The 27,138-nt window shown below is 39.0% G+C and overlaps 1 protein-coding gene across 3 annotated transcripts in view; it reads left to right on the forward strand.

Annotated features, from left to right (window-relative positions):
• ROR1 (receptor tyrosine kinase like orphan receptor 1) overlaps positions 1-27,138 on the forward strand; it is a 366,292-nt gene that overhangs the window by 245,636 nt on the left and 93,518 nt on the right. For all 3 annotated transcript variants that reach the window (XM_039838484.1, XM_039838485.1, XM_039838483.1), the window contains exons 3-4: positions 2,674-2,961; positions 3,596-3,626. In XM_039838484.1, the coding sequence (XP_039694418.1) occupies positions 2,674-2,961; positions 3,596-3,626 (319 nt within the window). The remainder of the gene's footprint in view (positions 1-2,673; positions 2,962-3,595; positions 3,627-27,138) is intronic.

The raw sequence follows: 27,138 nt of genomic DNA on the forward strand, positions 1-27,138 counted from the left end.
TAGTGCTGGAAACTTTGGGCACAACATATAGCTTACTATAATACCTTGGGGAAAGTCAGCTATCTAATCTCTGAGACATGGTTTCCTCATTTGCAACTGGGGATCATGATAACTGATGTGCCTTTCCTAGGTCATCAATTGTTATAGGATAACAGGAGACCGAAGACCTTGAAAAGCATTATACAGAATGTGTTATGATTATAAAAATAATAGCAATAACATTGGTTAATATTTTTGAGTGCTTACTTTTTGCCTAACGCGTCCCATGTGTCATCCAATTTAATTTTAATTCTCTAGCAAGGTTACCAGATAGAATTTTATTTATCATTCTTATTTTTCACTTGGTTAAACTGAGGTACCTAGAGGTTAAGTAACTTACCCAAGGTCGCACAGATAGCTGGGGGCGGACCCAGGATTCAAACCCAGTCAAATCAAATTCTGGAACCTGCCCAGGGGAGTATTAACCACTATTCTTATATTGGCATTGCTATGTGATTGCTATTACTATGTTTCTTTCCTACAGAGAAAGCATAGTTAGCTATTCTCTGGGTATGAAATTGGACTGTAAAGCCATTATAACAGCTCCACAAAGCTACCTGTTAATTAGGCTCGATCCTCTGGGTATACCTCGAACCTCTTTGGAGTACATGTGCTTATATCTATGAGCCAATATTTTCATGGATTGAGTCTGTATATTTATATAGATTACATAAACATGTCCAAAGATAGAGATCAGAATATAAATGTAAAGAAGCAAGGCATTAGAATCATTTATAGGCTCATGATTCTGTTATAAAGGATAATTATTCATTGGCTTAGGTGAGATGAAAAGTGTCGTTATGGTAACACATGAGTGATGCTCATGCTTAATCTGTCTTCTACTACACGTACAATAAATGCATTCACACCTGTCCCACATTCCTGTGGAGCTACCCAGACTCTGATAACCTCTCTCTTCAGTTTTTTTGTGGAAGATTAAAAAGCGAATGATGAATTACTTATTTTTTTTATTTTTTATTTTTGCATTTATGAAAGAATTATACAGGCATTCTAGTGGTTAAATTAGCTGGTTAGATATCTCAAAAAAAAAGTTATTTTTCAACAAATTCTCATTAAATTTAACAAATTTACTAGGCTCTGCCTGTGCTGTCCAATACAAGCTACTTGCCACAAATGGCTATTTAATTTAAATTTAAAAATTAAATTCCTTAGTCACGCTAGCCACATTCCTTGTCTCATTGGCTCAACCTGTGGCTAGTAGCTACCAGCTAGATAATGCAGGTTATAGACTGTTTCTATCATTACAGAAAGTTCAAATGGACAATGGTGCCAGACAGTAGGATACGCTGAAGATGCAGTGATGACCAAAATACTCTAGATGTCTGTCCTTATGGGCTTATAGTCCTACAGAGAAGACAGCTATGCTACAAGCCATCCCAGGTTGGGGGTCAAAGAAGGACAGAGGGCAATGGGAGGGTATGGCAGGGGCATCTACCCAAGGATGTGTGGTCAATAAAATGAAGTCAAAGAAAGCTTTATGCACATAAATAACAGACCAATTTTTTAAGAAATTGAACTTAATTTAAAAAAGGATTTTTTCAGCAACTTGATTCCACAATTAATATCAACATGATATTTAAAATATTATATTATTGAAGAATAAGCCTAAATAAAATTTATTTCATTATTAAAATGTTTAGTGTAATAAATCTCAAAAGAAACTGAATGGAAAATGTATATATAAGATGATTTCATTTATGTGAAATACTAGAACAGGCAACATTTGTCTTTGATGGTAGAAATCAGAGCTATAATTGCCTGGAATGAGGGCAGGAGAGTGGGTGGGAAGGGGAATTGACTACAAAGGATGTTTGGGGGTACTTTCTGGGATGTTGATGATATTTTATATCTTGATAGGGACATTGGTTACATGGTATATGCATTTATCAGTACTCATGGAACAATATAACTAAGATCTGTACCTTTCTAGAATATAAATTATATCTCAATTAAAAATTGAATGCCTAGAATTTTATATATTGTAATATGTTACAGTTGATATGCGTAACATGGAAATATTCATTGCCTCATCACTTCATGTGCCAATGACCTGGCCTTCCTAACCTTTATCTTTCCTCACTGGCAGGAATATTTCTGACATCCCTCCTGATCTTATGCCATGTGGATATAAATATGTTGCTCCTACTTTTCCAGTTTTTCATGCTTTATTATCAAAAGTAGACAAGCTGGAAGGTTAAGAATAGTGTTATTTATTTTGAGGTGGGGAGATCTGAAGTGAATTTTATTTCTTTTTCTTCTTCACTGTATTGTTTGAATCTGTAAGAAAGACCGTGTATTTTTTTTTTTTTTCAATGCTCTGACACACAAAACCTCATTTTGTCTTAGCTTAGAAAACAACATTTACCCATGGGTATGATATAGTCATTAGAAAACTTTGGGTTTTATACTATGGTTAGTAACAAATTTCCTTCCAAGCGGCAGGCTCTGTGGTTGATTATTTGGTAAATGGGTAATTTCATGTCTTGCCTGTCTCCACCGCTGGCATTTAGTCTCTCTGTGGTCCTTGGGCACAGTGGAGAGGCTTGGGGATACTTGGAAGTGCTCTCCAGCTGCCTGCTGCTCTCACCTGCCCCCTGCGCTCTGTGCTCACAGATTCTTACCTGACGCTGGACGAACCCATGAACAACATCACCACATCCCTGGGGCAGACGGCTGAACTGCACTGCAGAGTCTCTGGGAACCCACCTCCCACCATTCGCTGGTTCAAAAATGACGCGCCCGTGGTCCAGGAGCCCCGGAGAATCTCCTTCAGGGCCACCAACTATGGCTCCCGGCTGCGGATTCGCAACCTGGACACCACAGACACGGGCTACTTCCAGTGCGTGGCGACCAACGGCAAGAAGGTGGTTTCTACCACTGGAGTCTTGTTCGTCAAGTTTGGTAAGCAGCCTCCTACTGGGGACGGCCTTTGGCCCTGAGCCTCCATAGGGGTGAAGAGGGAAGGAATGAGCTTATACAGAGAACACACTATGTGCCCAGCAACACTGGTGCTGGTACAGTTGTACCCATTTTACAAATAAGTAAACCAAGCCCCGTCAAGTACCGTGCTCAGGATTGCCCAGCTAGTAAACAGCAGAGCAACCTACTCTAATCACCGTGCCATCGAGGGAGAGGTTGGAAAGATTTATAGCACACATGTCCCTTTTATGTCCAGCTGCCATCAAAGACGCCTGCTGTTACAATCAGTATCCGGGTGCAATCACCCAGCCTCCCACTGGAAACTCTCCGCGTCGTGTGAGGACGCATACTCTACTGACTCATTTTTCAGCACTTGTCTTAGCATTTTTCAGGCCCTAAACTATGGGGTATAGACAAGTTCTCACTGGTAAACCTTTTTGTAGAGGTATACCAGTTTGGGGGCAACTGGGGCAAAATAAATCCCAGAAAACTAAATATTACCTCGGAGGGAGGGGCGGTTGAGAACTTTACTCTGTCATGGTTTGACTGTACCCACACTCACTGTATCCAACAACCCAGATTGACTGTTTCTTTTGTTTTTCTTTCATTTCTTCAGGTCCTCCTCCCACTGCAAGTCCAGGATCCTCGTAAGTACTTTTATTTCCTTTCTTGTCATTTCTAAGTGTTTTCCAGAGGTTTCTGGGGGCAAAAGCAGTGTTGGTGCTTTGCTAAGACCAAAATATGGTATTTCCAGATTTCATTCCATTTGCCCTGCTCTCATTCCATTTTGCTTTTTCTCTGATATAAAGATGCACAGGAGACCAACATTGGCAGTAATCTCAAGTGTGGTGAACAATCAAAGCAAAAATCTACTTATATTTGCTATTTTAGAATTAATCTATATTATTTACAACAATAAATAGATTTGGTAAAATCAAACAAAAATGATACAGTGCTGGCTTGGGAAACTGTACTTTAGCCATTAGCTTTAAAAGGTTTATTCTACATTTCCACAAGCATTTCTGATGCTTTAGTCATTGAACAGGTCAACAATTAAGTGATCACTTTATTTTTATTCCCTTTAAAGAACTCAGAGTCAGAAGTTCTGACTCACAGAGAGGAAGAAAGCCCTGTGGCTAGGTTGAGGGTTACATTAATTTTTATTCTTTTTGAGTCCCTTTTTGTGGAGTGTAAAGATCCAATTTCTTTCACTGACATTATTATTGATGTATTTGCCCTTTATTCTGGCTAAGGGATTCTCTTTTTTCACTCTAGGAGCATCCACTTGGGGTATTTTTCTTTATGTATACTTTTATTTGGGGATGGGGAGTCCCATTTATTAAAATTCTTGCTCTGCAAGAAAATATATTTCATATTTTATAGAGTTCTGAAATAAAATTCACTGGGCTCTACCATGAGAGCATCAAAATGTCTGACGTAGCCTAAACCCATGGCAAACATAACAGCCACTTAATTTGCTCTAATCCCCTCTGTGCCACTAATTACAGTGTGGGATATTTTAATATATTTGTGTGTGCCTGGAGGCCCAGTGGCCCACAATCCCATTAATAAAATAGGTAATGGGTAAAAATAAACATTGGCCTTCAGCCACACTGTTCTGCTGTTTCATCAGCCAGTTAAAGGCAACTGTAAGACTCTTTAAAATCACCCAAGTGCTAATTGCATTCTACTTGCCCAGGTACAAAATGTTGATTGATCTTAAAATAGGTCAGAAGTTTGGTCACTCTACCTTGCATTTCTTGAATCTAATCTTTTTTTTTTTCTTTAATGATCTCGCTATTGGTTGGTATGTGGAATTCTTTTGAAGTCTTACTTAAACAAAGATTATAACCTGTGTTACTTGCTGTAAAAAACGCTTCCCACCCTGGTACCTTATTTGTTCCTGTTAATCCGTGTTTCAAATGCGGCTGATAATCTGTATCCCAGGTTGATTAATATGGTTCACTAATCTGTCATTACTATTAAGCACTGGGCTGTTGACTTTCTGCCTGTTTTATTTGCCTCAGAAATGACCTTTCTTTTTTATTACCGAATTATTTTTGCACTCTTGTATGTCCTTTCTTCTTGAAGTTTTTCTTTGCTGCCACCTTTCTGATAAACCCAGTTTAGCTCACATGGTTTTTAATTTAATAGAAAGATAGTACAGTAATCCCTCTTATCTATGGGGGATACGTTCCGACACCCCCACTGGATGCCTAAAACCACAGATAGTAGCAAATCCTTTATATATATATACATATATATATATATATGTGTATATATATATATAATCCTTTATATATATATATAAAATTTTATATATATAAAGATATATATATAAAATTTTTTTTTCCAAACACACACACACACACACACACACACACACACACACACACACTTACAGCTTCTTTTAGGCATATCCAAATTGCCGGCATCACTACTCTTGCGCTTTGTGGGCATTATGAAATAAAATAAGGGTTACTTGAACACAAGCACTGCCATACTGTGACAGTCAATCTGATAACTGAGATGGCTACTAAGTGACTAATGGAGTGTGTATCACATAATGTGGATACACTGCACAAAGGGATGATTCATGTCCAGAGCAGGACAGAGAGGAATGGTGTGAGATTTCATCACGCGACTCAGAATGGTGTGCAATTTAAAACTTATGAATTATTTATTTCTGGAATTTTCTATTTAATATTTTTGGATCAAGGTTGACCGGGGGTAAATGAAACTGTGGGAAGTGAAACTGCAGATAAGGTAGGGCTGACTACTGTATACCACTTTTGTAAGCCAATGTCTACAGAGGGGATATTGAAATTCCTTAAAGATGCTCAACCACAGTTAAAAATATCCTTTGATGCCAGGCCCCTCTGTTTCATCTTTGCTGTTCAATTATTCATCATCTTAGTCAGCAAGAGCATGAAATGTATAGTTGCCACGTTTGTTTAGAGAGAGCTATAATAAGATGCAATTGAAATTGGAAATCCCAAGGAGATTTCGGCCATTAAATCTTCATCCTTATTATGGCATTGTCAGTTGGCTTTTTGATACCCTTTTTTCCCTTTCCTTAGACACCACCGACATATCCTACATTTTCCCTTCTCAGCTGCCACCACTTAACCTTGTCTCTTAGAGTTATTCTCTTCCTAAGACTAACTCCCAAATAGAATGCTAGTTCCCTTCGCTATCCTTATAGCCCCCAACAAGCAGCCATACCTCACTACAAGGGGACGGGTCGAACGTTAACAAAATGATAGCCTTTGGGAATATCACAATATTGAGAATTGCTCCGAAAGCCTTTTGTCAAACTGCACAATACTTTTTCTGAGGTAGGGGCGAAGTACAGTTATAAAATTGCTTGAAGGTGGCTCAACAGAGTTACTGAAGAGAGATAAATGCAAGTCTATGACACAACCTAAATATTTGAACAGTGAAATGTATTAGGTGTATGGAACCTGGTGAGGGCTGAGTGCCATTTGAGGCCACAAAGCTGCAGAACCCCCAAATGGAATGGGCTTAGCCCTTAGGACTATGGCCTGGGAAGGTAAAGTATTTGAGGAACTTGTCACTCCCTCTAGAGACTGCATTAGGTTTTCACATGAAGCTTGCAGGATGATGTTTTAGTTTGAAGTAGGAGTCAGCTTGAGAGCAGTTTGGCCTCTGCTTATAGCTTCAGGCTTTATTTTGCTCTGTCATTGCTGGGTCCTGGCCCACCTCTAACAATTATACGGCCTGGGGCATGAGTACAAGTGGAGGCCCCCATACCACACGTCTAAATATTTCAAAGTTATAAATCAAGCTAGCAAACTATTAAATGAAATATGTTCTATCCTCCCACATTGACAAATATACCTTCATAATGACAAAATAAAAAAATACATGCAAAGTTATGGTTTTTTTATGACTGAAAGCTAGGAACTATCAAAAATGACTACTTTAATCATGATTATGTATGTCTGGGTGTTCTGTTCATGGGCCAGAATACTGTATATAATTCATAGATTGTTATATATTAGTTCCATTAAAATGTTTTATTGCCTTCATTTCAGCAAAATGACTACTTATGTTGTTTTACACGAGATTTTTACATAGCATTTATTCTTTTGACAACAGTGCCAAATTTGACAAACTTTCCTGAATCCTTGTACTTCTAACTTTTTTAAACTAATTTTAATTTGGATACAGTACACTTCCCTGGGCCGGTAGCAGCTGTTATCAATGAAATTCCTAAAGCAATACTTAAATATGCTAAGAATTTTAGCATATGAATTAAGAACTTTATAGATAATGTTCAAATATAGTAATGGGGCCATATAATAAATAATTATTGCAGAATAGATTACAAAATATATTCTGCAATATATGCAAAATATATATTTAATAATAGAAATCAGAATCGTGCTTTACACATGATCCTCTATATGTACAAATTTAAGAGTAATATGAATTGTTTAATGTATTAATTTTCTAGGGCTGCCATAACAAACTACCGCAAACTGAATGGTTAAAATAGAAATGTATTGTCTCACTGTTCTGGAGGTTGGAAGTCCAAGATCAAAATGTCGGCAGGATTGGTTCCTTCTAAGTGCTGTGAGGAAGACTTTCTTCTGGTGATTTGGCTTATAGATACATCACTGTAATTTCTGCCTTGACATTCACATGGCATTCTCCCTTTGTATGCACCTCCAAATTTCATCTTTTTATGAAATCATATTGTATTAGGACCCACCCCAATGACCTCGTTTTAACTGGATTACCTCTTTAAAGGTCTTATTTCCAAGTAGGGTCATATTCTAAGGTACTGGGAATTAGGACTTCAACATATGTATTTTGGAGGAACACAATTCAACCCATAACACTTAATATTGCAAATGTTTTCCCAGCCTTGTGAAACTCTTGCAAGTATGACTCTGATTTGTGAGAACTTTCAGAAGCATCGATTGAAATATAAAGAAAAGCAAGAAAACAGATGCTTGGTAATATTGAGAATGTTTGCTTTCAAAGACTCTTATTGCTTTCAAACTTGAGAGGAAGAATTTGACAAGTTGAATAATTTCTCTTACTGAAGTGCTTTTGCAACTGCTATCCTTCCTGCCCTCCAAGCAGTATCCATCTCCACTAGCAGTGACACAACACACAAACCTTCATAGTACATAAACTTGGTTGCCTTCTGTTTCAAGGACATAGGACAAGAGATATAGGGAAGTGATCCCTGGGGCCAGAACAGTGTTAGTCACAGCAGTGGATGTTCAAGGTTTTGATTATACCTTGTCAGCACTGTGAGTGTCAGATCCCAAGAGGCAGAGACTCCCATGTGTACTCTTTATTTTTGTCTTTTTATTCTTGAGTTGTAAGAGTTCTTTACATATTTTGGATACTGTCTCCTTGCCAAATATATGACTTGCGAATATTTTCTCATTCTGTGGATGTCTTCATTTTCTTGATAGTGCTCTTTGAAACATAAAAGTTTTCACTTTTGATTAAGTCCAATTTATTTATTTATTTTTATTTGGTGGTTTGTGCTTTTGAGAAACCATTGCCTAATCCAAGGTCACAAAGATTTACTCCAGTCTTTTCTTCTAAGAGTTTTTTATAGCAGAGATGGGTACTTATGTATGGAATGTGGTAAAATGACATTTGAGCATGATTCAAAGGAAGTGAGAAAGTAGTGTTTCCAAATTCCTGACAGATATTAATCTTTGTAATCCAGGATGAATAAATTGGAATTCCTGAGAATTCTCAGAAATTTCTAAAATTATCAGCTATTCGGTATTTTTCATAATATTTACTTGCAGGTTTCTAATTAATTATGATTTTCCATAATAATAAACCGAATTATTTTTCTCTGCTCTGGGAAGTTTTTGTGAAATGAAATCCAATATAATAAAAAAAGGGTTTTAGTTTTATAGTTTTAGCTCTTACATTTAGGTTTTTGGTCCATTTTGAATTAATTTTTGTATATGGTGTGAGGTAGGAATCCAGATTCATTCTTTTGCATAAGAAAAGCCAGTCATCTCAACATCATGTGTGGAAAAGACTATTCTGTACCCACTGAATTGTCTCAGCCACCTGTTGAGAACCAACTGACCAAAAATGTATGTGTTTATTTCCAGACTTAATTTTACTCCATTGATCTATGTTCCTCATGCCAGTTCCTCACAGTCTTGATTACTATAGGTTTGTAGTAAGTTTTGAAATCAGAAAATGTGAGTCCTCTAAATCAGTCGGTGTTTCACTGGAAAAACAGAACCAGTAAATTGTTCTATGTATATATATATATATATATATATATATATAAAGAGATTTATTGTAAGGAATTGGCTTATGTGATTGTGTGGACTGGCTAGTCAAGTGTGAAATCCATAGGGCAGAGTGTCAGGAGGGGCAGGCTAGATACTCCTGGCCAGATGCTCACGCCATACTCCACAGATAGAATTTCATCCTCCTCAGGGAAACCTCACTTCTGCATTTAAGTCCTTTTGACTAATTGGATCAGGCTCACTCTTTTATCCAGGACAACCTCCTACTATTAGCTGATTGTAGATGTTAATCACATCTACAAAGTGCCTTCACACAACACCTAGTGTTTGACTGAATAACTATGGACTATACTGTGACAAGTTCACACATAAAACTGACCATCATATTCTCCAACATTGTTCTTCCTTTTCAAGATTTTGTTGTTGTTGTTCTGGGTCCTCTTGCATTTCCACATGAATTTTAGGGTCAGCTTGTTTGTTTCTGCCAAGAAGCCAGCTGAGGTTTTGATAGGGATTTCATTGAATTTGTAGATTAATTTAAGTATTGCTCTCTAAACAATATTAAATCTTCCAATCCATGAACTTGGGGTATCTTTCCATTTATTTAATTTCTCTTAATGATGTTTTGTAAATTTTGGTGTGCATGTATTGCTCTTTTTATGTTAAATTTATTTCTAAATATTTTATTGTTTGTTGTGCTATTTAAATGAAAGATTATTCATTGTTACTCTATAGAGATTAAACTAATTTTTGTATATTGATCTTATACCCTGCACCTCTGCTGAACTCATTTATTAGCTCTAATAGTTTTGGGTTTTCCTTTTTTTTTTTTTTTTGTTGATTTTCTATCTATAAGATCATGTCACCTGTAAATATAGATTGTTTTATTTCCCTCTTTCAACCTTGATGCCTTTTATTTCTTTTTCTTGCCTAATTACTGTGGCTGGAATCTCCAGTACAGTATTAAATAGAAGTGGTGAGTACTTGACATCTGTCTATTTCCTAATCTTAAGGGGAAAGCTTTCATGATGCTAGCTGCATGTTTTTCTTAGATACCTTTCATTAGGTTGAGAAATTTTTCTTCTATTCCTATTTTTTGAGTGCTTTTTAAATTACGAAAGTGTTGGATTTTGTCAAATGCTTTTTCTGTGTCTATTGAGATGATCATGATTTTTTTAATCCGTTATTACATTAACGTTACGTACTATGGTGATTGTTTTTTGATGTTAAACCAAGCTTACATTCCTAGAATAATTTCTATTTTGTCATGCTGTGTTATTCCTTTTCATATGTTGCTGGATTCAGTTTGCTAGTATTTTGTCAAGGATTTTCACATCTGTTTATAGACATTGGTCTATAGTGTTCTTGTGATAGCTTTGCCTAGTTTTGATAATAGAAAAATACTGGCTTCTTATGATGAGTTGGGAAGTATTCTCTTGTCTTTCATTTTTGGGAAGGTTTTGTGAAGGATTTTTATTATTCTTTAGATGTTTGGTAAAATTCACCAGTAAAGCCATTTCAGCCTTGATCTTTTTTTTGTGAGAAGTTTCAAAATTACTAATTCTACTTCTTTGTTTGTTATAGATCTATTCATATTTTCTATTCTTCTGGGTCAGTTTTTATAGTTTGTATCTTTTAGGAAGTTGTTCATTTCATCTAGATTATCTAAATTGTTGGCATATAGTTGTTCATAATTTTTATCATTTTTTAAACTTCTGTAATATCAGTAATGATATCTTTTCTTTTATTACTGGTTTTAGTAACTTTTTTTTTTCTTGGTCAGACTAGGTAGTCTAGCTAAAGGTTTGTCAATTTTATTAATCTTTTCAAAGAACTACCTTTTATAGGAAACTGACATTTAAATAATGTAATGTCGCAACTCTGGAAATCAAATTGCCTCCCCTCTGATGTTGCTGTGTGGTGTTGTCACTGTTTGTTTAGTGACTTTCTGAACGAATTCGTTATGGTATGTATTCCCTGTCATGTATGGCTACTGAAGTCTTTGCTCAGTTAGCTTAGTGATCACCTAATGATTGGACAGAGATTTCCTTAAACCAGTAAGTCTTTCACCCTTTGTCTTGGTGTTTCATGTGTGCTTTGGGGCATTCCTTTCAGCTCTCCAGTGGTCTATAACTCTATCTTTGCTTTCATTTCCTGCTGGAGGAGGGCCTCAAAGTTAGCCAGAGGTGAGAGATTAGGGCTTTCTCAGGTCTTCCCTGGGCATTCACACAGCTCCTCATATGAACATGTTCTTCTGTATCCCCAGGAAAATGTTGGAGTTTTATAAAGTCCCTTATGAACATCTCATTCCTTAGATCCTTCCTTTGAACTTTTGAGCTTTTTGGCCAGGCTCTTGTTTTCCCCAACTGGTATTGCTCCCCACAGGCAACTATAAGTGTTTTTCAACAAATGTCATGGAGCTAGGGCTTTTCCCACTAAGAAATTCTGAGCTCAGTCAAATAAAGACAAAGCCTGTGAATGGGACTTTTCCAGATTGCTTCTAGCCAGGTCAAATTGAGCCAATTCCAGGAGATGGGCCTTTTAAAATGCTCCAGCCGCCTCGGCCTCCTCCAGTGTCTTCTAGGCTGCTGGTTTTCACAGCTGCTGTGGAGAAGAGGCTGCTCATTTTTAAGGTTATTGCAGAATTCAGAAGAAGTTGAGAATAGGTCAAGTAAAATTCCACAGAACTCTGTTGTTACCAAATTTCAGCCTTTTTGTTGTTTTGTTAAATAAATGCTCCTCAGAGTGTTGCAAGCCTTTTGTTAATTTCCAGAGTTCTGAAAATGTTGATTTTCACAATTTTTTTTGCCAGAGTTCTCATTACTTATATGAAAGAATAGATTTTTCGAGGTCCTTCCTCTGTCATTCCATATTTCCTATCTCCACAGGGGCCTCTTGTCCATGTCTAAGGACAGTACTGGGTGAGTGCTGTCATAGAAGGCCTGTGAGGCTATTGTTCTTTGTAACAGCTTTCCTTGTTGAACCTCTTCTCTAAAACAAGGCAATATGTTGAAATTCTTTACATACATCATCTCTCTTCTTCAAAACAGCTCTCCGGAAGATGTTTTGACCCCTCTCTTATTAGAGAGAGTAATAAAGATTAGAAGGCTTTAATTGAACCTAGTTCATATCCATTTTCTTCAGTGTTAATCTTTTGAAATTATTCAATTGATTAATTTGATCCTAGTGAAACCTGGAGAGCACCAGTAATATAACACTCATGTTGTTTTGAGGCTGCCTCCTGGTATATATCTTGAGCTTTCCTGATAGGGAAACAGATCCAATCCAACAAACACTAAGCATTGATTCAGTTCAATGAATTTTTATTAATCACCTACAAAAACGCCAGGCTATCGGCCAAGCTCTCTAGAAACTACAAAGACTAAGCTTTGCCCTCAAACTGCTTACTCCTTATGGTAGGGGCTGAAAAGAAACAGGCCATCCAGAGCATCAGCAAGTACTTTTGACCAGCCATCCCCTCTTCTCTCTCTCCCCTACCACCCTCTTGTAAGCCACCATGGTATCTTATTTTAAATTCTATAGCAACCTTAGTACTGATATACCTTCTTTCACCCTTGCCTCCTATAGACTGTTTTTCATCACAGAAATCAGAGTGAGCTTTTAAAAATGCTTCTGCCCCGTTAGGCCCCCTCATCCCCCAGGACTTCCCATTTGGAATAAATTCCCAACTCCTTATGTGCCCCTCTATCTCCACTCCTAGAACAGACAGCATTCAGTAAATATTCACTTAAAAAAGAAAAGAAAAGCAACATCTCAGTGTCCTCTTCTATGAGATGACCATAACAGTATCTGTCTCATAGGATTGTCATTCACAGTAAGAAGACAATGAATATAAAGTACCCAATACCTGGTAGAACTCAGTATTCCTCAATTGAATGAGATAATATTTGTTGATCAACTAACTCTACTTTCTCACCTATCCTATAACATATGAAAACTTCTAGTATAGGGCATGGTATATAATTAAATTCAATGAATTTAAATTGTATTTCTTTGTTTTTCTTTATCCTCTGAAGTCTGCAGTCTGTAAAAATAGCATAGGGAAATAAAAGTATCTGTGTTATAGGATGTGAAGATTGAATGAAATAATAAGATGAAGTGTGTGAAGTAGCTAGCACTGTGCCTAGCACATATTAGGAGCTTCATAATGTTCCCGGACATCATCACTATTATCATGGTTATCTGAGCAGAGACTGTGCCTTCTTTCCAGCTAGAGTCCTTCTGGACAGCATTTCCTGCTATAAACTCCAGTGAGAGACCTTGAAGCCTTTATTTCCTTTTCTCTCATTGGCCTTTGGCTAAAGTCCCTTTCTGCAGAAAGGCAAAGTGACCAGCTTTTGATGAATTGTTGCCTTCTCTTATCTGCTTCCAAGCCTTAGCCACAGTGAAGAAGTGTAGCTGGGTGCTGGCCCAGCCCAGGAAGTGCTAATGCAATTTTCAACTCAAGATAAACTCAAGGATAACTTTCAACACAAATACTCAGGCAGTTCAGGGCGGAGGTGCCTTGCTGAGGGGAGACCAAGAAGTCACTTAGAAGCTGGGCGGGGACACAGGGGTCCATTACTCCAGTGAAGTAGCTAACTGCTGTGTCTTCATCAAACCTCCTGAGACTCAGCACTCAGCAGAGAAGGGGCGGATGGGGGGAATGTGGAGAGATTAGATAAGAAGGATTTCCCAATCCCAGTGGGAGATAGATCCAAAAGTACAGAAGGTTGAGAAGCCAAGCTTTTATATCCCAATCCACCCCATCACTCAACAATTCCCAGTGAATGAATAGGGTGTGGAAAGCTTCCAATTAAAACGATACTTGTGAATATTGGCAAAGCGTATCTTTGTGTGCAGGGCACATTTAAAGAGAGGAGAGGGAAGATAAGTCCTTGCTTTCTAGGAGCACACATGCTGAAAACTTGTCCACCAGGCCATGAGCTTCTTAGTCTATGGGTTAGTCATAACTGTATTTCCACACCTAACACAGAACCTAGCACATAGTGGATGCTCAACAAATGTTTGTTAAATTGAACAACTAGAATCTCTGTCCTGAAATCTTTTCTCCATGTTATGACAAGGTTTTATTCATTTGCTCAACACATTTTTATCAAGCTCCTTCTATGTTCCAGGCCTCTGACTATTAGAAGCTATTTTTAAGTCATACATGTGGGTGCCAGGCAACAAAACTAATCCAGAAGTCCTCATTCTACATCATTTACACTTTCTCTTTCTGTGTTTATGAATTTTAATATCAGCTTCTTCTCTAAGTTACAGAGCAAGCGCTTTTCAAGGAATGGAGAAAATCTGCACCCTAACTTTGGCTGTGGGTGAACAGAAAGCCTCAGGATGTGGTTTACAGCACTGCTTCTCAAATTGCAATGTGTGTACAGTGTAAGTCACCTGGGGATGTTATTAAAATGCAGATTAGGAAAGAGTAGGTCTGAGGTGGGGCCTGAGACTCTGCATGCTAATGTGCTCCCAGCAGGTGCTGGTGCTTCTGGTCCGCATACAATGAGAAGCAAAGGTTTAGAGAAAAGATACCTTTCTGGGTTCCAGTCTTTCTCCATCATTCACTAGCCAGAGATTCTGCACATATTGCTTACCTTCTTTGGATCCCAGTTTCTTTACTACAAACTGAACTTGAATTCAACGTCACCGAAGAGTTCTTCTAACTCTAAATTTTATGACTCATTAAAATTCAATTTGCTATTTCCTTTATTATAGTAAGACCTCTTCAAGTTCTAAATTTAGTACATTTGCTCTTGGGTCCTCTTCCTCTGTTATGTGCTTCCATCCTGCCCATTCCAAGCAGATAGTTAGATCGATCAGTGAGAATGATTTTGCAGAGAACTCCCATGTGGGAAACTCCCATCATCATGACACCAGTTTCTGAAGGGTTGTGATATTGTGCTCTCCTGGGTGAAAAGGAAATAGCTGTCCGTTTTACTGGTCAGTAGCAGGCTCCGCTTGTCTCCAATTAAACAGAGCAGCATTTTCCTCCCATATTTCTTTACCAGGCTCCTGCCTTGTGGGCTGAGTGCCTCTGTTTGAAGTTGAGCAAGGGGATCACGGCAGGAGGCAGTGTGATGTGGTGGCAGACACAGCGCCCTGTGTCTTCACCTGGGTGTTTTTAAGGCTCTGATCAGATGATCTTGTTGCCTGACCAGCAGCCCTTGAAGGCTGATGGGAAAATAAAGACACTGGATTGCATGTGTGACTTGTGAGTACAGGTTCATTATTAATTCACACACTCATAGAGCTTTTTAAGGGAAATAATCAAATGTTATAGCAAAAAGTTTATGAAATGTTATGAATAATCTTGACCATCCTAAAGGGTAGCTGAGCATAATGATCAGTTCTTTGCATAAATGCTGTAATTAGCATTTGGTTTCTTTTTTCAGCCTAATGTTCAGGTTTTTTCTTCCTCTTTGGTCTTTGGTCTTTATAATCATTGTCAGTGTTGACAATTTCTCATTGCTTCTCTCTCAAACTCATGTGCGCGCATGCACACACACACACACACACACACATTCATATTCATATGTACTCCCAAAGCAACAGCCAGGGTCTTGTTATCTCAGGCAGTGCTTCTCCACTCAAGCTATACATTAGAATCACCCAGGGAGTTTTAAAATTACTCATACTCAGGCTCCTCCTCAGACAAATTAAATCAGAATCTCTTAGAGGGTGCCCGGACATGATATTTTATCAAATCACCTGAAGTAATTTTATGTGCATGCACTCAGATTTGAGAAGCACCCTCTCCTATCCCCTTCTTGCCTGAAGGGGATTTGCATTAGACTGCCCAGTTCTAAAATATTGTCGATACCAGAGGACTTAAAGCAGCAGGAACTCTGAGCCTGGATAATCACATGCCTACTGCACCATCAGGATTCAAGCAGGAAAGCAGAACCAACTCCGAGTATTTAACCCAAGAAAGTTAATATAGGGGATTGGTTACACAGGTCATAGAATTGCTGAGGAGCCAAACAAGGGATGGTGATGCTATTCAAAGGTCAGCGACAGATAGAAACTGCAATCATGGCTAGACTGGAGGGACAAAAAGAAGGGGAGGTTTTTACCACAGCCTAGGAGTAAGGTCATCTGGGAGGCTGAAATGATGGCAAGCCTGTTCTGTGAGCCCTGGAGCCATGAGAAGGTACTCTCGAGCATCACCCAAGACTGAAAGAAGAGGAAGAAACAACTTGGCTTCTCCCTTCCTCCCCACTTCCAAATGCCAGCCAGTGCCACCTATTTGGGAAATATATAAGAAGCTACCTGATACAAGAAGCCCGAGAATTGCAACCTGGAGAGGTCACCTCCTTTGCAGTTGCGGAGCAGAGCAGGGGAATGGCAGGGAATAAAGCTAAGGGCAGACAGGCCCAGCACTAGCACCACTACCCCAGACTGACTTCCATGCCACTAGCAAGCTGGGGGGTGGAGGTGGACTAAGAGGAAACTAAGTCAAAGACAGTGTATTCAAAGTTCTATCCCTGCCCAGCCTTCAAATGGAACCATCCAGTGGACAGTTTGGGTTGTAGAACTGGGACATGGGATGGAGGTCAGGATCGAAGAGGTAGATGTGATCATTTTGCCTAAGCTGATGACCAAAGCTTTGAAGGGGGTGAAATTCCCAAGAGAAATTATAAAAAGGGATAAGAATAAGACCTCTTATGTTTGTACAACTGTTTATAATTTTCAGAACATTTTTTCTTATCTCTTTTGATCATACAGTCATCCAATAGCTTTGACTGGTATTTTACTTTCCTGTCTAGAAAAATGGAAAAATAAATGATCATGCTTGTGTTATTTCTTATTTCAACAAGTTCTTTTTAATTATGTAGAAGAGTGCTCTGAGTCTAGATATCAATATTTATGAACTCTTGGAGGCTAAAAACAAGGACCGAAGACTTATAGCAATTTGCTTCCTGGGACTCTAAGGACAGAATTTTCTAACTCTGGCAAACACTAAGTGCTATTCTATGCCAGGCGTCGTAGTACTGTCTTCTAAATCTCCACTCAATTCCGCATCAGTAGTATGCCTTTATTTTAAATTTAAAATCTATCCATACTTATTTTTTCAAACTAGAAAAACGAATTAACTATATTATAACAAAAATAATAGTATTTCAGTTTTATTACCAACTCTGATTTACACAGATTTCACCATAACTCACACTGTCTGCGTAAAATGTTCAAATTAACACATTACGAATGTTACAGAATATATAGAAAAAAGTCATTTGAATTGAATTGGTCTGCTTACACCTTCTAGATTGGTGATGTGTTAATATTTAATATTGGAAACAGTGCACTCACTTGACACATGCAGTATAATAAAAGATTAAGTTCTTAGATGATGCAGCAGTTAAAATGTAGTCTTACCAAAACAATAAAGTTGTATTTAAAGAAAAAAGTATTTTTTTAAATTTCAATTTAAGCTAAAATGAAATAGAATTCAAAATTCATTTTCTCAATTGAAGTAGCCACATTACACTGTTCAATACCCACATGAGTTTTATGGTTGTCATACTGGAAAGCACAGCTCTAGATTATAAACTCAGTGGCAGCAGTAATTCTGTCCATCTTGTTCATGCTTTATTCCCAGGGCATAGCAGAGCTTGGCGCACAGTAGGAGATGAGTAACAATTTGTTCTATTAAAATGAAATAATGGGTTAAGACAGTGACTGCTACTTAGTAGGCATTTGTTGGAATATGAATTGAATAAATGTTATGCCATTTGTTCATTCATTTACCAGTGACCTGGGCTTTGGGCAGCCATGGCCCCTCAGGGAGCCCACTCTGCACTGATGACTCAGAAAGCCAGTGAACATCCACCTTGTGGCTTCATGGCAGGCAATCCTGAAAGCTCCTTCTACTAGTGGGATCTAGTGTTTGGCCTGCTTCACTGAATTAAGAGGGAAAAAAAAAAATCAAGAAGTCAGGATTTCTAACCCTGGAAAAGCACTCTGGTAGTTAGAGCATAGGGAGATTTGATGTTTGGGGGCAAAATGAGATGCACTCTATTAAACTTGGTACCTGATGAGGTCCTTGCTTTGGGTTTGGGAAGATGTGTGAGACATCCTTCAGCACAGAGCCCCACCCCTACACTCACAGACGACCCCCCTCAGTTCTGTTTCGGAAAGACTTTCACTGGTTAAAAAACTACAGAACTCACAACTTCTCCACAACACCATTTGTTTGAATCATTTTAAGGCAAAAAAATGGAAATTTGAAAAATTGGGAGTAACAGTCTGACAGTATTTCAAAGCAGCATTTAGCAGGCTACATTTCCTCTTGGATTAATATTTATATATATTATGTTATATGTTACATGTTATAATATACATAGTATACATTAATAATAATATAATAATATATGATATTATATATAAATATATATCTAATACTTGGGTGATCATCCTAACTAAAGAGAAGGGGTAAGTTGTAAAGAGAAGCACCACAAAGTTGCAAAGTAAAATGTTCCTGTTTTGGATTAGGGTGGGTTTTGAAACAGTCCACCAAACTGGCGGGCAGATCCGCAGCGGGTCAGGATGGCGGGAGGAGGCAGCATGGTTCCCATACCCCTCTCCTCCCGAAGCCAGCGCAGCAGAGATCCTGGGAGACCACAGCTCTGAGTGGGTCCCTTGCTCAGCCTCCAGTTGCCTATGGGTAGCAGGTCCCCTGAGAAATCCTCCTTGCTTTTGCTTTTTTGTTTCCCACAGCAAAATATACATAACATAAAAATTACCATTTTTACAAATTTTTAAGTATACTGTTCAGTGGTGCTGAGTACATTCACGATGTCGTGCAACCATCACCACTGTCTAACTGCAGAATACTTCATTGTCTCCGAAGGAAACCCCATCCCTATGAAGCAGGCTCTCCCTGTCTCCCCCTGACCCACGGCCCCTGACAGCCACTCGTCTGCTTCCTGTCTCCATGGATTTGCCTCTTCTGGACATTCAATACAAATGGGATCATGGAGTATGTGGCCTTCTGTGTTGGCTTTTTTCATTTAGCACAATGTTTTCGAGGTTCGTCCCTGTTATATAGGCTGTATCTCCCTTGTGTTTGGATGACCTTAAGCGACTTCCTGGCATTGTAACAAGGGGCCTGGCATAGGAGCCATGCAGACCTGGGTTTGAATTCCAGGCCTCTTTGAACTTTAGTTTCTTGAGATGCGAAATGAGAATGTTCTGAGATGTCCACCCCAGAGTCCTTGGGAGGGTTCATTTGCTAATATGGAACTATTCATTTGCTAATTCAGCAAATGTTAATTAAACTACTACTATGTACCAGGCCAAGGCTTTGGGAATACATTGGTGAACAGCATCAGCTAAGTTCTTTGTCCTTGTGGACCTTGGTTCTAGTGGGAGAAATAGACAATAAACACAGAAACAAGTAAATATAGGAAGAAAAATGGGTGATGTATAATTGTCTGGGGATAGGAAAGGGCTGCTTTTAACAGCTTGGTGAGCAAAAGTTTTCTCAAAAGGAGCTGACATTTTGAGCGACATCCGAGGAATGGAATGAGCCAGCCTTGTGAAGAGCTGTGGGGAGAAAGGCTATTCTAGGCAAAAGAACAGTAAGAGCAAAGGCCCTGAAGTGGATAAGGTTTGGCATAATCATGGAATGGAAAGAAGGCTGATGTGGCTGAAACTGGGTGAGTGAGGGGTGGAAGGAATGACATGAAGTTGGAAAGGGGAGCGAGAGCCAAATTTTGTCGGGGTATGTGGACATCGAAATCCAGGAGTGATGGATGCCATGGGAGGGTTTTAGCTAAAGAAGTGACATGTTCTAATTTATCACCAGAAGGGCAGTCTGGCAGCTGTGTGGAAACTGGGGAGGGTATAAGCAGAAGCTGGAAGACTAATAAGGAGGCTGTTGTACTTGTCCGTGTGTGAAATATAGGTGGTTTGGTGACTTGCCCTAGGATGAGAGTAGCTAAGTTGTAAAGAAGTAAGAAGAGCTGAGGTGGCCTGGAGAGGAGGCAAGCGTGAAAGATTAAATAACTAAAAATAAACAGAATAAATGAAATCGAATGAAAAAGGTATGCAAAATGCCTAACAGGGCCTAGGACAGAGCTGGTATTTAATTCATGTCCCATTCCCACCCTACTGCGCACCCCACGCACACACTCATAAACTTTGCTATCTCTTTGATGAAGCCTATTATGAGTCTCATCCTCAGCTGGATTTTTCCATTACCAGGAATGAATGAGAACTGCAAGGAGGTGACATGGATATGTCTGTGATTTCCATGAGATAAATAGAACATAAGTCTACCATTTTCTAAACTAGAAAGCTTGACCGCTTACAGCAGCCTTGGCCTTCAGCAGGTGTTGGAGAAGTGGAGTCCTGTGCTAGGAGAGGCGGGGCCGCCAGTGCCCAGCCTGGCAAGAATTTCTTTCCTCTGCTCTCCTGACACATTTGTTCACACTATATTGTGGTCCGTGGCTTAGTTCTCTGAGCAAGACCACTCATCTTTGTGTCTACTACCCGGGCACAAAGACGGCACTTGATTAATATATGAATAATCAATGAGTGAGTAATGGAACACATCATTGCTCGCCTGGCTTAGAGCAGAGAGTCTTCTGGAGTTGCAGAATAATCTTTTAATTTTTCTTTTCTGTGATCATAATAGCATCTTCTCAAAGGATTGTGAGGATTAAGTGTGCTAATGTGTGTAATTCACTTAGCACGGTGCCTGGCATGTAACAAGCCTTCGATGGAATATCGCTATTAGTACTATTACTAGGGGTCTGCTTTCTATGGCTTCTTCTTTTAGACTTGTTGTATAAATGGCCCATAGAGACTCCTTTTGCGGGCCTGGATTTAGAGAGAAATGGATGAGAGCCAATCTCTAGGAAAGAAGGGCCCTGGTACCTAAATAGCCCCCCTGCACTCCCACCAGTTCTCACTGTCACTAGGGACTTGAAAGTGGAATTAATAAAGTGCCTTAGGTTTACTGCCAGGTCTTTTACAACCTGATTTTCTGCGTATTGTGTACCAGATGAGACATAAGGGATTGCAAATGCAAATGGAAAGTGGGATATTGTTATCCAGGGCCAATAGAAATATGTTTGTGAGAGAGGGCAGAACAAAGGCCTGAAGGCCTGATGTTGACAGAAACCATAATATTGTTTAATATATGACTTCATCCTAGTAAAAATGATAGCTCCCCCAGGTCAGGGGCACTGGCAGCCTGTGTGTGACCTTGACCCAGCCCTCACATGCGCACACCACTATGCTCATGGTGTGTCTGAGGAAGGGGCTTAACAAAAAGGTGTTCACCTTGGAGTCAGAAGGTTGGATCCCGGCTTTGCCAGGCACTAGCTGCAGCAGAGGCCCCCACTGAGAGCCTGAGTTCTCCCTAATGTAAATTCAGAAAACAGTTGAACTCCCATAGAGTAGCTGTGATGAATAAACAAAATAAATAAAGTAGACAAGATTTTTAAATTAAAGAGAGTCCTTGATATTTGCACTAACTTCACCTGCTTGTGTGTGACTTTCTCCCCACTACCTCCCCCAACACCGGAAGCATTGCAATTCCTGTCTCCATCTCCAGCCTCCTCCCTTCTTTATGTAAATCTGTTTTATTTCATTAGGCCCTTCGCTTGATGTGTAAAGGTTGCTGGGCTAAGAAAATGGAAGGCCAGAGAGACATCTAAGAAAATATTGGCCACTTGGAGTCCTTATTCTTGCCCAGCCAGCCAGAAGATCCCAGCTACTCCTCTGCCTGCCCCTTCCCACTCCATCTGACCCTTTATTTTACCCATTCTGTCCATTGTAAATGGAAGGAAGTGTGAGGCTTTTCTGGCACAGGGGGAACCTCTGTGGACACCAATTGGAAATTCTTAAACAGCAAGCTAGAGCATTTATTCAGTGTTATAAACACTGGGACCCAAGAACTGGACTTGACGAAACTTTTCAGTTTGTCACTCTCCTTCCATTTTCTTCTCCTGAAAGTTTCCACTGGAAATTCCCCAGCTTTGGTTTGGTTGTTTGGCTCTGTAATCTTGGAGACATTCAGCATACACCCCACAATTAAGACTTTGCAACTCCACATAGTGTTTCTTAAGAGAAAGTTAGATGCAATTAGATCATTTGAAGATGGATTAGCCTGCCGTCTGCACAATATTAAGAAAAATCACATTGGCAAATGACGGGACCTCTTTGAAGAGCTCTGAAGGAAAGCCGCTAATGAGCTCTACGTTGGGTTTCCCTCCTGTTCCCAAAGGGTTAACACAATTTGTGGGAAAGGAAAAAAAATCCCCTGTGGTATTAAAATGCTGTGTCAGAGATTTGTAAGCTCTCCTTTGTAGCTCTGCCCCCAGGCCTGGCTCACTTCAGTTGAGATCAGGTTAATAAGAGCTCTCGCTGCCTGGCAGTTCCTAATGGGGTTACAGTCTGGTGCCTGACCATTGAAAAAGTTATTATCACTATTATTATTATCATTATTATTAAAGTACTGAGGAATTTGATTCAATAAGGTGAGGGACATCTGTCGTTCTTGCTTGCCCAGTGTCCATTCATCCTTCTTTTGACAAAAGCAGCTTGCTTCTTCTTTGGGAAAAACTGCCTCACGTACACTCTCAGGGCAGGTGGAGCTGACCTATATCCGAACTGGGGTGACCACATGACCAAGCCAATTCAGTTGGTATCATTGGAATCCAACCATGCCCCAAGCCACTGGACTTGTCGGTTACGGAGGCTATAAACACCTCTTTCCTTTACCCCAACCCTTGCTTTTTTTTTTCAGCTTCTGCCAGGTGGACTTAGGTTTTCTGCCATTTGCAACTAAGAGTCCTGAGTAATACAAATTAAAGGAATTTATATTATACTAGGCACTTCGAAGGGATAGAAAAGAAACAGAAAAAAAATTGTCTTACTCTTAGGAACCACCAAGCTTAGAGAGTCAAGTCTTAGGTATATTAACTACTTAAAGGATTAAACAGTGTGGACTATAATTTAATGAGATAGAAAACACATTCTGGGGGAAGTCAAGAGTGGGAGATATTGATGTAGGTGGGTAGGTGGGTGGTTTGCTGCCAGAGGCTGAATTTGAACCTGGTCCTAAAGGTTGGAGAGGATTAGGGTGAGACACAGAGGATGTAGTGCTCTGCACCAGGCACTGGGAGAACTTCATTAAAAGGAAGATCTGCTGTGACAAAGACGTGGAAAGTGGATTTTTGACATATAGTCAGGGCAGATACCAGAGGACTTAGAATCCTAGGATGAAAAGTTTGAACTTTCCGGATGGTTCTCTATTATGGGCTTATATTCAGATGGGGAAATTCACCCGTTTGTGCTACCAGTTTAGGCTAGTATACGGCACCACATATGTTTCATCTGTGGTGAAGAGAAACCAGTGTGGGGGAGAAGGGTCACTGAACTTGGCTCTACCACATCATAACTGAGTGACAGTGGGTGAGGTTTTTAATCTCAACTTTCTCATCTGCAAAATGGAGATACTAATAGCTAAATGCTCAGGGAATATGTGAGGATGAGGTGAGCACTTAGCACATTACCTGCCACATGATAATCATAATAGATATTACCTGTTGAGTGCTTACTAGCGTCCCCCGGGCACTGTGCTAAGCACCTGCCATGACTTTCCCCATTTAATCCTCCCAATAGCCAGGGTTTAAAAAATCTGATTTGAGGTAACATTTCCATTTCTGTGCTTAATCACACAATAGGCCTTATTAAAGCTCAAATTCACTATCTCTGAGATCTGAGTACACATACCTGAACATTCTTGGAAGGTGGAAGTTAAGAGTTCTGATTTCTTAATAGACATCTTAAATTTTTAAAAATTTAATATAATCACACTAAAGAATTTTCAGAAACTAGATTAAAAGAAAAAAAAATGTATACGTAACTCCGCTTCCTACAACAAAGCTGTAATTTCCTAATAGAGTGGTTAAGAGTATCTTCTTCCAGTTCCACCAGTTATCCACAAGTATGATCTTGGGCAAGTTAAGTTTTCTCATCCATCCATATGGAATATTGATAGAAGCTTTCTCATAGACTGTTTTGGTAAGGATTAAATGAGATAATTTGTGCTTTATAGAGCACATGGCACATATACACACTAATGAATGCTATTAATGCCTTTTAGTCATTTTCCCCGTACATCTTCCATGTGACTGCAATAACCATGTATGTATAATTGCTTCCATCTTTTTTTCACTTAATATTCAACCTTAGATATTTTCCATATAGTAACATAATCTCCCTATCTCTCATTACTAATATATATATTCTCCAGACTGAAATCACTATAATTTATCAATTTGTCCCCCCACTTCTGTAACATTTATAAATAAATACACCCACCTTTATATGTATAGTTCTTAGAGTTCTCATCTCAGTGCACTGTTGCTTTGAGCTCAGATTATGATTCGGCTCACGCCTTTTTAGAAAGTAGAGAGAATGAGTGACAGCCAAGTTAGCAAAGACCTCTGACAAATCATGGATTATGCTGGTTTGATGGACTGGCACAGAAAGATATGACTATCATTGTTTTTCTATCAGTGAATTCCCTTTAGGGTGATCATTCATGCTTCATCTTTCAGGTGGCTTTATTGTGAGTCTGAGTGTCTGCTCAGTCTCCCCACCCTCTTGCTGACAGAGAAGGGGGAATCCCAGTACCTTTTAGCTGGAAGCTATTCCCCTGGTCTCCTGCATCTTATTTCTTGGGGTAGGACAGACTCTGCAAAAACAATTTAAAGCTGTCTTCCTGTTGCCTATCAAAGCCTCAACCTCTTACTTGGGTCCTTAGAGTAAAGGTTCCATGAGTACTTTGAAATTGGACCCTCCCGTATACACCTGGAGTTACCAGTAAGCCTGGCCTGCAGATCCCCTGGCTGATGGACACACAAAGCTAAGGGCAAAGGTGAGCTTTTCATTTCTTCCTCAGGCCCTAAAATTCCTTTGAAATCTTTCTGATCTGCACCTTCAAGGATCATGCAAACAGCTTGAGGAAATCCTAAAATTGTGTTTGTTCCAGATAAGCATTCGAGTCAAAGGAAAGATCTTTGCATACCTTCCCAATGAACAGAATCTTGTCTAAGTTTAGAAAAGGCCACCACCAACAAAAAATGGCATTCGGCATTTATGCAGTACATTGAGAAATAGTTTCTGAAGGATAAACAGCAAAGAAAAATACCCTGGAGCAGTGGCAGCATCCTGGAAATCTCAAACCCTATGGACACTTGGAGCGAGTAATGAAGTCCATGAACTATCTATGATATTTCAAAAATCCTATTGATAACTGTATGTGGTTATTTTTTAAAAATAGCATAAGACAACTAAAGCCACAAATTTATTTGTTCATCTCAAATTAGATCAATTAAGTGAAAAAATATTTTCATTCTCATGCCAATTAGAAGCTTTAATTGCCAGTAATATTTTGATGTATTTATATGTTATATTTTAATAAATTTGTTTAACTTTTTATTTTTATAAAAATATTAACTATTTTAATAATAAAGGGAAAAGTTACTTTTTTACTTAATTATCTATTAGTTAATTGAGATCATTTTTAAAACTCTGTGACCTTGGACAAGCTGATTAACTACTAATAAGGGCATTTGTAAGGTATGTGATCATGAACACATTACTTAAACTACCTGGGCCTCAGTTTCCTCATTTATAAAATAATAATAATATACACTCCTCATAGGGTTATTATAGGCAATAAAAAGCACAATATGCAAAGCACATAGTATAGGGACAAAGGATCTGACATACAGTAAGAATTTAATATATAAATATTTTCCCCATAAAAACTGCAAATTTACATATTAGACAAAACCATTTCAAGCATGGAAACTTGGGCACAGAGAGATGTAAAATTTAAAAAGGATTCTTGGCGAAAACATTGGAGCCTAGCTCTTTGGCTTCAGCTAGCATTGGTTCACTTAAAACAATTATTAACACTGTCATCAGAATGAAACATCCACTGAAATTCATTTCCATTTCATAGCTGCCAAGCAACATTCCTGTGAGCACTTTCGCACCTGGCATAACATACCTTTTCTCCCTGCACCTACCTCAGTGGCTGACATTCACCCAGTTCCTGAAGGCAGAGGTGGAGCTGAGTGCTGTGTCTGGGAAAAGAGAAGCCGACAGGTTTCTTTGGATCCTTGCCCAAGGGCCTGTTTCGTGAGTGGTGGCATCAATACCACTTTTGTTCCATTTTCTGGGGCTGGCCCACAACTGAACCCAAAGAGAGGCTGGCTGCTCAGAGCTACCTTGGCCCACCAAGGACAGACAGTGCCAACCTGAGCCAAGAGATCACTATGCCCCCATCATCTGGCATGGTGGTTCTCCCCACTGGGGAACCAATATCAGAGAGTGTTGACTCTCACTTTGGCATTCTAATCAGTTCCAAATTTCATGGAGGTAAATTAGAGGTTTGAAAGGTGATATCACTGTTAAAAAGGTCAGAACCATCTCCATAGAACCAGTATATTCTTGTTAATTATAACACATAATAATTGCCTTTTCCTCATGCAACTAAATTATCTTTTACTCATTCATCAGATATTGAGTTCCTACTAGGTGCCAGCCATTATGCTCAATGTTAGAGACATACAGATAGAAAAATGGCATTCCTGCCTTTAGAATCTGGTGGACTGGGGGAGAAATTATCACCTGCTTAGACAAGTACAACATAATGGCCTGGAGACAATAATAGATACTTAGGGAAAAGGAAACAGCCTGCCCAAGGGGCTAATAATAATAGCTACAATTTATCAAGTATATGCTCTGCCCCTCACTGTGCTAAGTACTTGACATATATCATCTCATTTAATTCTTAAAACACACTTATAAAACCGATTATCTGATGGTCTGATTATTTTCTTAC

This window comes from Pteropus medius, unplaced genomic scaffold (genome assembly GCF_902729225.1).
Source record: "Pteropus medius unplaced genomic scaffold, Ma_sr-lr_union100, whole genome shotgun sequence".
Lineage (NCBI taxonomy): Eukaryota > Metazoa > Chordata > Mammalia > Chiroptera > Pteropodidae > Pteropus > Pteropus medius.